Raw genomic sequence first — 12680 nt, forward strand, 5'->3', positions numbered from 1 at the left:
GATTATAAACAAAGTGCTCTGAAGCTCTGAAGATGTTTGCAGCCGCAAACGAAACGTCAGCAAGGTAAAGAAAAACCTCATTTGTGTTTAAAAAAGAACCAAAAATGGAACAAAGTGCTGCTGTGATTTGTGTACATGTCGTGCCACTTTTGCGCTAAAATATCAAATATGCTCAAGTCACCAACAAGTCAACATGCAGAAGCAAGTCGATTGAAGTCACAAGTAATTGGCTTTCAAGTCCAAGTCAAGTCGTAAGTCTTTATAGATTGTATCAATTCAAGCCAAAAGTCATTAAAATAATGACTCGAGTCCAAGTCATGTGATTCAAGTCTACACCTCTGCTTACTGCGCACTTCCTCTAAGTGCACTTCACAGAAGACCGTAGGGCGCAGTGCGAGTTTTGGGATTGGGCCCTAGAATAAATGAAGAGTAGTTTGCTATCGGGCCAAAATAAAACAATAAATATATTAAACATGAGAGCTATAGCACATGTACTAACGATCGCTGTGTCATGGTCAAAGCAAGTGATCTTTTAAACAAAAATTTATTTCTTTTGCTGAATATTGTTTAGGGTTAGGGCTCTCTGTTGGACTGCATTTTACTTCCTTTACTTTTTTCAGATTCTGGGTTTTTCACATTTTCAGATAACATTCAGGGCACTGTGAAGTGAGAAATGCCTAGTTCTAAGTATTCCTCTTGCCTTGAAATTTTACATTTTTACATGGTTTTATGTGGTCGGCATCCCATACTCATGCGCCATCTTGAAATATGGTGGCTGTTTAGGGATGTACAAGATATAATGGTCTGTGTTTGCGCTTTCACATGCATGCAGTTAACGAGTCAAAAGTTTTTACACATTGTGCCTCTAAGGCAGGATATGTCCCCTTTAGAATTCAAAATTACATTTACCTTGTTGTTGTTGAGTATAGACAACTTGGAATGTCTAATGTAGGACACAAGAAGTCTGTGCCCTCTCCAACCTGCTGGCCAAGTGAATTAGTGATGTGTGAAAGGCCAAAGAGAAATGGATCCTTCTGATAAAAGTTGGTTTAATATGTCAAAAACTTTGACACATACCTTTTCATTTGAATGTCACAAGCTGTGACTCTCAATGCACTTCACTGTCAGCAGTAAAATGCTCAGTAACACTACAGGGCCATTCCAAGTACCCTCTAATTTAAACACTTTGTTGGTTCCAAACGTCCTGGAAGGTGGTCCTTTTGGGCCGACCCAGTTAAGCAGAGACTCGTGGATGCTGCAAAGTTCAGGTGAAATTTTCCAGAAGCTTCCAAAGAGGAAACAACCCTGCACACATACCGAAGAAGCAAGACCATTTTAAGATTTTTACAGATTTGACCATTTTACAACATTTAATTATTATTGGCACCAGAAACCACCTGACCAACCTTCCGACCACCGAAACAAATACATTTTGACATCATTTTTTACATTTCATATTAAAAGTGTTAAAATGAAAACAATGAAATGAATCTTTAGGATCTATTTTCGATCACTGATGCTGATGAGATAGTAATCACTGTGCCTCTGCTGCCCTCTAGAGGTGGCTGTATGGGATATGACACACTTGAAAGAATCTTTTGTGTGTGTGTGTGTGTGTGTGTGTGTGTGTGTGTGTGTGTGTGTGTGTGTGTGTGTGTGTGTGTGTGTGTGTGTGTGTGTGTGTGTTTCCCTTCAGAGACTTGTGAGTTTGCATACATGAATAAAAGTAAACAAAGAAAGGAGCCCAGGAGTCTGGTCTCAGTTTGATAGCTCATCGCACTGTTTTATTCAATTACTGACATCTCAGGAGAAGCGGAGAGCCATACAACTCTGCTGTTGGTAAACCAGTGTTTTCTCTCTATTTGTATTTAATTTTTTTGTTTTGTTTTTCTTTATTTTTGTGTGTTTTTGTTGTTTTTCATAGCGTTGATGCAACACTGAAAAAGCGCTATTTCCAAACAAACACAGGTCCCTCGTTAGTGATATGTAATAGGCAGAGAGAATCTCACCTGGACAGTTTTGCATGAAACATACCAATGTAAAAGGTTCAACCTTTTGCTTTGTGTTTTTTTTTTTTTTACTTTTTTTGCAGTTTCACATATATTAATAAATATCAATACCAATAAACACTGAAAAAATTAAAATATTAAGTCACATGTACTGGAAAAGCTCCACTTTTAAATCACAATGATAAATGTACAAAACAATAGACATCTCATATAAATGTTAATGTTTTTTTAAGAGATTTGAATCTCGTTTCAGAAGAAATTAGCGGATAAAACTAAACTTGGAGATTCAGTATTTCCTGAGGTTTATGGGTTCCCCATAAAAGGCCAGAAGAGGGGAATGGCTTTTATGATACCGAGGAGATGTCACAACAGGTCAAAGTGTACCTTTCAGGGCACCAGTCGGATTAAGGACGAGGAGTTTTCCCTGACATTGTGCCAGGACACTAAGAGATTATGAGCACTTACTGTAGTTTCATAAATGTTTAGGCCATTTTTAAAAACCATTAGAGAAAATCATCTTAATCCTTGATAAATCTTTGCTGGTCCACTTTGAGAAGTTGTGACACTCCCTTACTTTTTCCTCTTATTTTAAAATACCACCTCTTTAAATGCTGGAAGCCACCACAACGCTGAGCCGACCTCAGCCAGCTGTCACGGCGCACACTGACCATGTGACCAGGAGGTCGAGGAGGTCACGCCTGAAGTTGATGCAATGAAGCAACAAAAAAAAAATTTAACCAAATGAACACAGATTAGAGGAATAAATGAGGGGAGGGAGAATAAAATGTCTAAATAAAACAAAACAAGAAAAACATCCTTTGAAAAACTGTACATGTAAACATCACACTTTCACTGAGTCCAAAACCAGAGGGAGAAATACAAAGCTTCACACGGGTTTACAGTACGAACCCCTGCACAGAGCTACAGTCTCTTTACAGCGCAGGAGAGGCAACAAGTCAAATAAATCATAAATAACAATAGAAGTTACACAGACCATCACAAAATGATAAGGTAAAACAGGCAAGGGCTAAAAACCACTTTGATTTTTTAACAGTGCTGTACCCACAGAAAAAGAAAGGTTCAAAACATCTTGTATCACTCTTTGTACAGATATACAGTACATTTATCTGACCACTTTAGCAATCCACAAGCTACCAGGGCATTTTAATCAACACCAATAGATTACATTGTTCAGTCAATACAAAGAGTAAATTCATTGGGCATCATTAGAAAAGAACCAAAACAAAACAGGACAACAGGTGTTTTTCTGCTGATCACAGGAACGTCAGCACACAGTTAAAACTTCCTCACTCTGCCCAGACAGAAAGTCCGTCTGGGAGCAGGCGTTCGGTCGTAGGAACGAGCTCCGGAGTCTGACATGTAAGGAACGAGGATCTGCTATGGTGACAGCAACAAACAAGCAGGTCAGAGGAGACACGGAAGACATGTGAGGACCCATCTACGGTTACATCTGTCAGAGTCCAGAGGGGTGTTGTCAAAAACAAGAGGACAGAGAAAACGCTTCGTTCAGAAGGTTCATGTGTCTGAGTTGCTGCCAGACCAGAATCGTTGTTTAAAACAATGATGGCTAAAACCTGTAGAGTAGCTCAAACAGAATAATCATACATCCACCTTAAGGCCATCGCTCACATTTCTTGATGTGGGTTTTTGTGGAGCAGTCAACATGTTTGAACAACCTCAGTTTGGAGAAACACCTATTAGGTATCACAAGGATGATGAGCTAACTGCTAGTCAGAGTCGAACCGGCTACAGAGTGGAATTAAAAACAACTAATCTTAAAATCATCGTAGTGGTGAGGGTGTATTGACACTCCATTTTAACCGCGTATTTAATTTGGTGTTACAGACCCTCTGTTTATTCTGTGGTAAATTATTTATAAATAATCACGTTCGGCTTTGACCAGTTTGAGAACTGGCCCCAGTCTGAACAACCATTAGCTCCTTTCTATTTCTCCAGGCTGAGGTTGTTCCAAATGCTTTTCATGACCTGCTTCAAAAGAAGTGAATGATCCATTTAAACGAGAGTGATCGGAGTTTTTATCCTGTTCAGGCTGCTAAACTCTCAATCTGCCCACTTCTTGTTCAAAAACTTGTAGTTTAGATTTCTAAAAGGACAATTAATTGTTTTTCTCTTAAACAAATGTGAAATGAAGTGACTAATTTAGATTCAACACTTTCTAATTTAAGGTGTCTGATTATTTTGAGAACTGATGGCAAGAAGAAAAGCGCTGAGGCAGGATTTAGACCCTTTATGTCTGACTTTAAAGCAGCAGATGAAGGATGTGTTTGGTTTCTCATCAGCTGAGCTTTTTCTCTCTGAGTCTCTGTTAACAAACACCCCTCAGATGGACTTTTGTACAACATTGATTCAAGTAGAATATTTCTACATTGTGTGTCTGTTATAATCAGTGTGTGAAGTGAAGCTGATGCTCCAAATGAGGTAAAGACACTGAAATCACATCTCGCGTTACCTTAATCCTGAGCTATAAAGTGCTTCCTACCTTTAGACGATAGAATTTAAATGGGAATGTTTTGGCAGCCCAATCACAACAAGGCAGTAAAATGTTAGATGGTCTTTTAGGTCCTGCACGTCCCTGCACGAGTGAAATACAGATAAATGAAAATTTGCAAAGAGATAGGTGACAGACAAAAAAATATCTCTGTAACTTTTGACAAATCGATAAGGTGCAAGCCGCTTTTTGGCCGCTCGGAGTGTCATTGTCATTGGAATGTTTCACAGACTGATGTTGTACAAACTGGGTCACTCCACTTACACACAGACACAGATCAACATATTATACAAAAACAGACAAATAGAAACACACACACACACACACACACACACACACACACACACACACACACACACACACATACACACACACACACACACACACACACACACACACAAACTTGCACAACTGTTTTGTGCTGAGTGACTCATCAGTAAAAGTTGTTAAACTGTGCTCCAGGTCTGCTTTGAGAACTTTTGTGTGTCTTCAGATTACACACACACACACACACACACACACACACACACACACACACACACACACACACATAGATGCGTGCACACACACCATAGCAGAAAGCTGGGAGAGTAAACTGTGATGTATTTACATCTTCTTCAGAGATTGTCTCTTGCTTCTTTTCAAACAGTGTGTTTTCAGACACGATGAAGAAAGTGGGAGGTGTGATTCAGTGTCTGACGTGGTCAAAAGGGTTGACACGGACAGACAGACGGACGGACAAAGCCAGAAGGAGCGGATGTCGTCCCGTTTGTGCCCTCGCGCTGCACCCAGCACCCTGCCTTCACTCGTCTGTCAGTAACAGTTAAGCTTCTCTGTTTGTGCCTTTCTCCACTCAGCAAACCTCCAGGTATATAAAACAACATAAAACCAAAGAAAACGTGCAACATCAAGTGCCCTTTTTCTGCCAGGTCCCGTTTCTTTTCTGCTCCAACTCATGACGATCCCAACACGGGAAAGTGCCTCGGTTCTGAGGTTAGCAACAACAACAAACAACATTGAAATTGGCTACAATGCTGCATGGGATATCTTTTCTTTTTTACAACCTTTCTGTTACAGCGGGAGAGGATGGTGGTGACGTCCTACGCTCTCGTTTCACTAACCACTACTACTCCACTTCTATATTGCACCGTTTTTAATCTGTTTTTCAGTAGCACTGGTTTTCAACCAGGACTCTAAACTAATCATGTTTATTCCCTGACCTCAGCTTGCATACCCATACTTCTTATAAATAATAACAAACAGCCTGTAATAAAAGGATTCACCCCCCAAAGAAATCATTAAATGTATCCCAAACTAGTCCCGTTTGCCAGCAAGCCTCAAACTAAAATGTCAAAATGAGCACTTTTTCCATTTCGACCACTTAAGGGTTGATCTGTTCTTTTGGTCAAATCCCCAACTGAAAAGCACTCGTGTTTTTCTTTATTTCTCTAAATGTTTTTGTGTTTTTTTGGTGTATATTTAGGTCGGTACAGTAGCTGTTGAGGTTACCGGGGCAGTGGCGTCATTTAGCAGCGATCCTTCTGTGGATTAACGTGACTCGGACGGCCCGATCAGAACTGGGCCACTGTGCAGCAGAATAAACGTCAGTGTAAAAAGAGCTAATGGTGTACATGAATTCAGTGATTTGGTGTTAACTGTGGTTCAGTCTTTATACTAACGCACGTCATTTCTTCACTTCGCTTCCTGAGACGAATGGAGGTTCCAGTGGCATAATGAGCAGAACGAATGGCTACACGGAACAGGGCACTAAGGTCAAAGTGAACCAAATGCATAAATCAACATCTTTTCAGCCTGTGATATGTTTGGGCCTGTCCAAATACAGAAACGAGTGGGCATACGTGAAGGCAGCACACCTACAGGACCCACTGAAGTATCTTTGAGTGTGAAAGTCTGGTTGAATGTGTGAGACACCGAGGGACGGAGATGGACAGGCTGGGGGGGGGGGGGGGGGGGGCACAGTTTGGCTCAGTTCTGCTGCAGGATCAGATTTTCCAGCTCATCTGCAGAGCGAAGCAGGAAGGCCGCAGACTCTCTGTAGCCTGCGATGAGCTGCCTCACCGCCGTCACCTCCGGAGGGCTGAGCTGGGCCGAGGCCCCACCCCCACTGCCCCCCTGACCGTGACTGTTGGAGGAGGAGGAGTTTGGGCCGATGGACTTCATGCTCAGATCTGTGGGACCTGAGGAGGAAACGACATGACTCATTGTGAAACATTGCGGTAAACAGTGAATGGCCTGTATTTGATAAAGTGCCTTCTAGGCTTCTACAACCTCCAAAGATGCTTTACAACGCAAACAGTCACACACTCACTCACGCGCACACACTGGTGGTGATAAACTACAATGTACAACACCTCTGCCACCCTCTTGTCCTGTTTTGGTTTGCCATCATGTGGACACAAAGTAAAGCGAAGCCAGATCTTGGTTCGGGTGTAGAAGACTCGTTGGGACAGCTGTTGCATCTTTGTTTTGCTTTAAAACACGCCCCATGCAGAGCTCCACGATCAGCTAATCACAGTCTCTTGGTGGTTCGGACGACAAAATGAAAGACCAGGGGTGAAAATGCCTTCTTGGTTTTTGCGCCCAAACTCTGAAACCAGCTCCTTCTCGAGGTCAAACTGGCTCCATCACAGCAGCGATTCAAAGCTAGACGTTTTCTGCACCCTTCTTGCTTCAGCATTATCGGTTCTTATTTAGATTTTCCCCTGCCTTCACACACTTACTGCACCTTTAGTTTTGGGCGTTGTTGCCTTGTTCTGTTCACCACTTTGAACTACCTTAGTTTGTAGCATGACAGTGCTTCATAAATAAATAAAATGAATGAATCAATGAATGAATGAATGAAAAATAAATAAATTTAAAAAAGTTAAAAAAAACATTTTTTCTTGCCCGTGAACTCGTTATCACTAAGGGTTAACCAATTAACCATGGACTTTAGTAGTGGTGGTGGTGGTGGTGGTGGTGGGGGGGGGGGGCATATTTACAGTATGTTCTAATGGGAAACCGGCTTCAACACAAACGGTTGTTTTCCGCTTGTTCCTAGAGCTCAACCAGTGTCCATTTAATATAGTGTGATATTGTTTTTGATGGTAAAAAGTGCAGGCTCAAAACTTGACTTTGGAAAAAGTGGGGACCCCCCCCCCCCCAAAAAAAAAAAACGTCCATGACCAACACCAGCTGTCTCAGATCTTGGATGTGGACACTTTTACTTTTACTTACAGAATTCTGACTTTTAAAGTAATCAGAAGTTGGAGTGAAAAAGTAATCTATTGATTGTAGTTCAGATCCGAGATGTTAAAGAATCAGAAAAGCAGAACTGTTGCGTTGTATTTGATGAACCTGGACTAACCGTTGGTTTGTGCAGCACCGGAGCTCGACTGGTTGCTGCCGACTGTCCCGTATCCTCGCAGATTGTAGTTGAGGCCTCCGTTGGTGAACAGTTGGTCTTGGGCAAAAGCGGCACTGGAAATGGAGAATGCTGTTGGTGCCACAGTGGCCAGATCCCTTGTGATTGGTTTGTCAACAGACATGGGCTCATCCTAGAAGAAAACAAACAGGTTTGAGTCATCTAAATGTACTTCTTGTTGTGCAGTTTTCCAGGCCCGGAGTGGCTAATCGGGAGGGTCTGGAGAATTCCCGGTGGGCCGCGCAATGTTTGGGCCGCATGGGCCGGTGCTCTCGTTTTTGTTTTTTATCATTTTATTTTTATTTTTTGGTGCCGGTGTTCAGTCATGGCACTGAGGCCGCCGGGCTGATCACATACGCTCCTCCCGGCTGTCTCTGGCTGTCTCTACCTGCAGGCTGCAGCTCGTTTTTATTCCCCCGTATGCGCCTGTGCCCACCACGTGACCACGCAGTTGACGGAAAGATGGAAAGTAGAAAGAGCAAGGGTGGCGCGGAGAAGGCAAGAATTAAAAAGAGGAAAGCGCTGGAAACAGATGCAGCTAAATGTGCAAAAATGAGCACCTTTTTTTCTCAAACAAGCTTGCGGTCTTTAACTTCAAATGAAGATAAAACGGGTAAGGCAAGTCAAGATGTTAAACTTTACCGGCTGCAAATCTCCATTCAAGTTAATCAAGCATCAATAATGAATTATATGGCGTCATGACATAACGTTATGTAATATAATTAACAGTATGATGTGACTGATGCCACCAAACTGTCTTGTAGCCCCTCAGAGTCAAACACAAGATCCAGTAGGCCAAATAAGCACCAGGCAGAAACCCACCATTCCAGAGCGGGCATGTACAGGTAGGATTACTTATTGAGTCAGTGAACTGAATATTATTAAAATTTATATGATGAAAACTATCCTGGCTCGATATGAAAGTGTTCTAAAATGCTAGATGATTCAGCATTGATCAGAAAGCGTGTAAAAAAGGAAAATGAATGCTGAATTGTGACCATTTTCACACAATGTAGTGTCAGAAGAAGAGCCAGGAGCCAGCAGTGAGGGTATTGCTCCTGTTGGGATAGAAGGTGAGCCAACTCATGTGCAAACATCAGTTCCATTATAATAATTTTAATGTCCAAATAATAGTGACCTGTTGTATTTTTATTAGTAAATGCACAAAGCCCACAACAGATCACTATTAGAATGAAAGTAAAATTAAATAAGCCTGCATATTTTGCCATAGAAAATATTTTCATTGGTTACAAAAATGTGTTTTCCATATCAAATGTGCCAAAGCTTTACAGATGATTATTTTAATTGTGTGCAGGTGAGTCTAAGGAAACTGGAAAAAGTGTGAAAGGGAGTGCTGAGCCATTTCATTTTAAAGATTTGAAAATCTCAGAACAGCTGTTTGAACAGAAGGTAGATTGTTATATTGTTAGAGAATGTGTTGTAAAGAACAATGTTGGAGATGTGCACTGATGTTCAAATAAACCTACATTGTAAAGCAACTCTTTCTTGCACTGAATTACAAGGCTTTACTGAGTAGTGTGCTTTTGTAGACTATACATATAAAGTTCTAACATGATTTTAATAATAATTCGTTAAGTGGGCCGGTCTGGGGTCTGAAACTCCAGGGCTGAAAATGTGTCCTACTCCGGCCCTGCAGTTTGCTGCCACTGACGTGTTGATGGTTTTGCAGATTCTAAAACAGCTTCTGTGCAGAGTCACGCGCTGCCAGGGTGCTCACCGTCGCTTGGTAGACATCGAGCCGCATTCTCTTGGCAGCATTTCTGGTTTCGCTCTCGCAGGCGGCAGCGAGGATGTTCTCAGCCATGGCAGAGGTGAGGTGAGGAGGAGTTGGTCGGATCTGCCAACAGGGGCAGTGACATTGTTTTTATTAAGAACAGGAACATTTGGGGATTAGTGTGTAAATGCCACAAAAAAACACAAAACGTTCATCTGCATACCTCAAAGCCGCCTTTTTTCATGCGGCGGCAGGATTTGAGGTAGGTGCGAATGCGCTTGCGGGAGCGCTCCTGGAACTCTGGGAACTGGCGACTGCAGGACTCGATGATGGCCTGGATCTTCTCCTTGGGCTGCTTGGAGATGGGCACCATGCGGTCCAGATTCTCATCCACGAACAGACGCACAAACATCTGATAGACGCAGGGGGTGGGGGGATGTAGAGCAGAAGAAATTGAATAGGAGGGGGGTAGGGTTGAATGAAGGGTGTGAGAGTAAAAACAGAAGAAAGGGGATGAATAGCAGGGAGGATGGGGGAGAAACAGGAGAGAAGGGGGTGGAGGTGAAAACAGGACGGATGGAATTAAAATAAGAGTTGAAGACCTCAAGTTTGCAAGTCTGAACTCAGAAATCTGCAGAGATTGGAAATGACTATCACACACATATCCAAAGCTACTTAAAAGCAGGAAGTGTCAAGATATTGACTTGAGATTTTAAAATTTTGAGAAAAAGTTTAAAACATAAAAATCTCAACAAATCAATCCCAATAAAAGTTGAAAGCTTTTTACTTTAAGGGAAAGCCAGAGAGGTATAGTCTGGTATCTGCTCTGCAGCTCTTCCCATTTAAATACCAAAAACAAGACGCTTCTTCTGTGGCCGTGTTCAAAAAGGAAGTCAAAGCACTTTCTTCAATCCGTCACAATAAGAGCCTCAAACATACAAGTGACGAGTGATGCAAAAATAGCAAAAAGCCATTTTTGATCAAAATCACCAAACTTTATTTGACTTCACCTAAAGAACACCATGAAAACGTGCATTTTGTATTAATTGTATTAACCCATTTATCTGACTATTGCAAATAAACTCTTGCAAGTACTTCAAAATGTCTGCAGCCTACAGAAAGCTATCTTTTCAACTTTCATCTTCATCTGTTTCTCTTTACTGTTTCTTTTTCAATACTCACATTGAAGGCTTTAAGTCTCTCTGGGTCCATTCCCTCAGCATCGTTGATCTTGTCACTATCATCATGGTCATCATGATCATCATCATCGTCGTCATTGATCTGCGTCCGACCAGAGGTCAAGTCCTCTGCGCTCATGCTCAGTTCAGTTTTCACAGAGTCATAGCTCCCTGAGCTGTAAGGAGGCGACTGAAACACACCGCAGAGTGTTATCATGGAGGACACGAGCAGAGAAACACCAGGTTTCTCTCCTTACCTTGTTGGTGAACTCTGCTTTGATGGGGTACTTCTTGTTTGGGTCTGTGGGGTAGGAGTTTGGCGGCGAGCTCCCAACCGGCAGCAGTCTGTCGCTCAGATTGACCGGCTGCTGATCCTCTGAAGAGGAGGAGGATGAGGTGGTGCTGAAGTCCAGGGGAGCACTCAGCCCATTCTCTGTCACATCCCCGTAGGAGGCCCCACCATCTGGGGGGTTCCCACCCACAGCGAGCACCTCGGGGGTGGTCAGGACTGGCACCCCGTTAGCGCTACCGCTCTCTGAGGAGTCATCGTCTGGCGGGGGGCAGGACAGGGACACAGAAACAGCAATGAGCTACGAGCGCCTTGTCCTTCTTTAGCTTTAATTCAGGTTTGTTTACAACAATAAGCATGATCCAGGGGGGGGGGGGGGGGGGTTCTACAGGGGGAGGAGGCACCCTCTCCCTTGTGTTGTTCAGACTGAAGGAATCGTGCATCGGGGTCATCTGTCAAGACAAATAAAATTTAGGGTGGAAGGAGGGAATGCTGGGAGTTTTTACAAAAGGGGAAGGAGAAAGAGAGAGAGAGAGAGAGAGAGAGAGAGAGAGAGAGAGAGAGAGAGTGTGTGTGTGTGTGTGTGTGTGTGTGTGTGATGGGGGGGGGGGGGGGGGGGGGGGGATGGGGGAAGGGATCCTTGCTTCTCCCTGAAGAGAAATCACGGCTAAATGTTCAGATTTCACAGATATATTTTCCACATCTGTCTCATAAAACACTATTTTTCCTGAGCTACATGTTTTCCCGTTTGGAATCTGATCTGAGAGGGTTAACGTCGGCCTTTGTCCTACTTCCTACAGGCCTGGAGGAGAGGGGTGCAGCGGATTGGGGCTGTGATGTTGTTCCACGCCCCAGCTGCTGGAAGAGTGGATTTACATGGATTAGTCAACTAAGAAACAAGCAAGCTGTTTCCTGTGGAACACAATCTGTGCCGTCCTCAGTTTAACGTAGGATACCTTGAAGCTCCAGATGTAAACAACACCAACAAAAAGACCCACATGGCTGTGCAGCAGCAGCTCGTGTCTCACCCTCCTCCTCTTTTATGATGGTGGTCTGGTTGCTGACCCTCTCTCCGTTGGGGGGGCTGGACTCAGGCACTGATGGCTGCTCAGCTGCGACCCATGTGGGCTCAGCGTTGTTCATGTCCTCGCTGCTCACCGAACTGTCATCCTGAGGGGATATTATAGGATAATCACGCTGAAACAGGAAAGAGGAAAACACTTTTTATTAATTAAAAGAAAAATTAAATGTTAAAATGTCCTTTAAAAGCCTCTAATGTATGAAAAAGAAATGTAGAAGTCTCTCTGATAACTAATATGTTTCTGGGAGCATTGCTATTTTTAACAGCATTACGTAGAGACCCCGAAGATGCTTGTTGAAGCGTAACTAAATAGTGAGTACATCACTGGGCTGAGGATTAGCAAGAAGAGAGCCGAATATTCTCCCAAACCACTCGAAGGCTGACCCGAGCTTCATCCTCAGACCACATGAACTGTTTCATCACTCAAACCATAG

General features: G+C 42.9%; 1 protein-coding gene across 4 annotated transcripts in view; it reads right to left on the minus strand.

The window, feature by feature from the left end:
• Positions 1-1758: 1758 nt before the first annotated feature.
• The window catches only part of nol4la (nucleolar protein 4-like a), a 31173-nt gene continuing 20251 nt past the window's right edge, over positions 1759-12680 (minus strand). Inside the window, exons 5-11 of one of the 4 annotated variants that reach the window (XM_070545251.1) lie at positions 12164-12362; positions 11134-11426; positions 10881-11066; positions 9922-10110; positions 9702-9821; positions 7907-8096; positions 1759-6737 (exon numbers count right to left, since the gene is read on the minus strand). In XM_070545251.1, the coding sequence (XP_070401352.1) occupies positions 6526-6737; positions 7907-8096; positions 9702-9821; positions 9922-10110; positions 10881-11066; positions 11134-11426; positions 12164-12362 (1389 nt within the window). In that variant the 3' untranslated portion in view covers positions 1759-6525. The remainder of the gene's footprint in view (positions 6738-7906; positions 8097-9701; positions 9822-9921; positions 10111-10880; positions 11067-11133; positions 11427-12163; positions 12363-12680) is intronic. The other 3 variants (XM_070545252.1, XM_054746096.2, XM_015968347.3) reach the window with 3 other exon arrangements.

This window comes from Nothobranchius furzeri, chromosome 15 (genome assembly GCF_043380555.1).
Source record: "Nothobranchius furzeri strain GRZ-AD chromosome 15, NfurGRZ-RIMD1, whole genome shotgun sequence".
In the NCBI taxonomy this organism is placed as follows: Eukaryota; Metazoa; Chordata; class Actinopteri; order Cyprinodontiformes; family Nothobranchiidae; genus Nothobranchius; species Nothobranchius furzeri.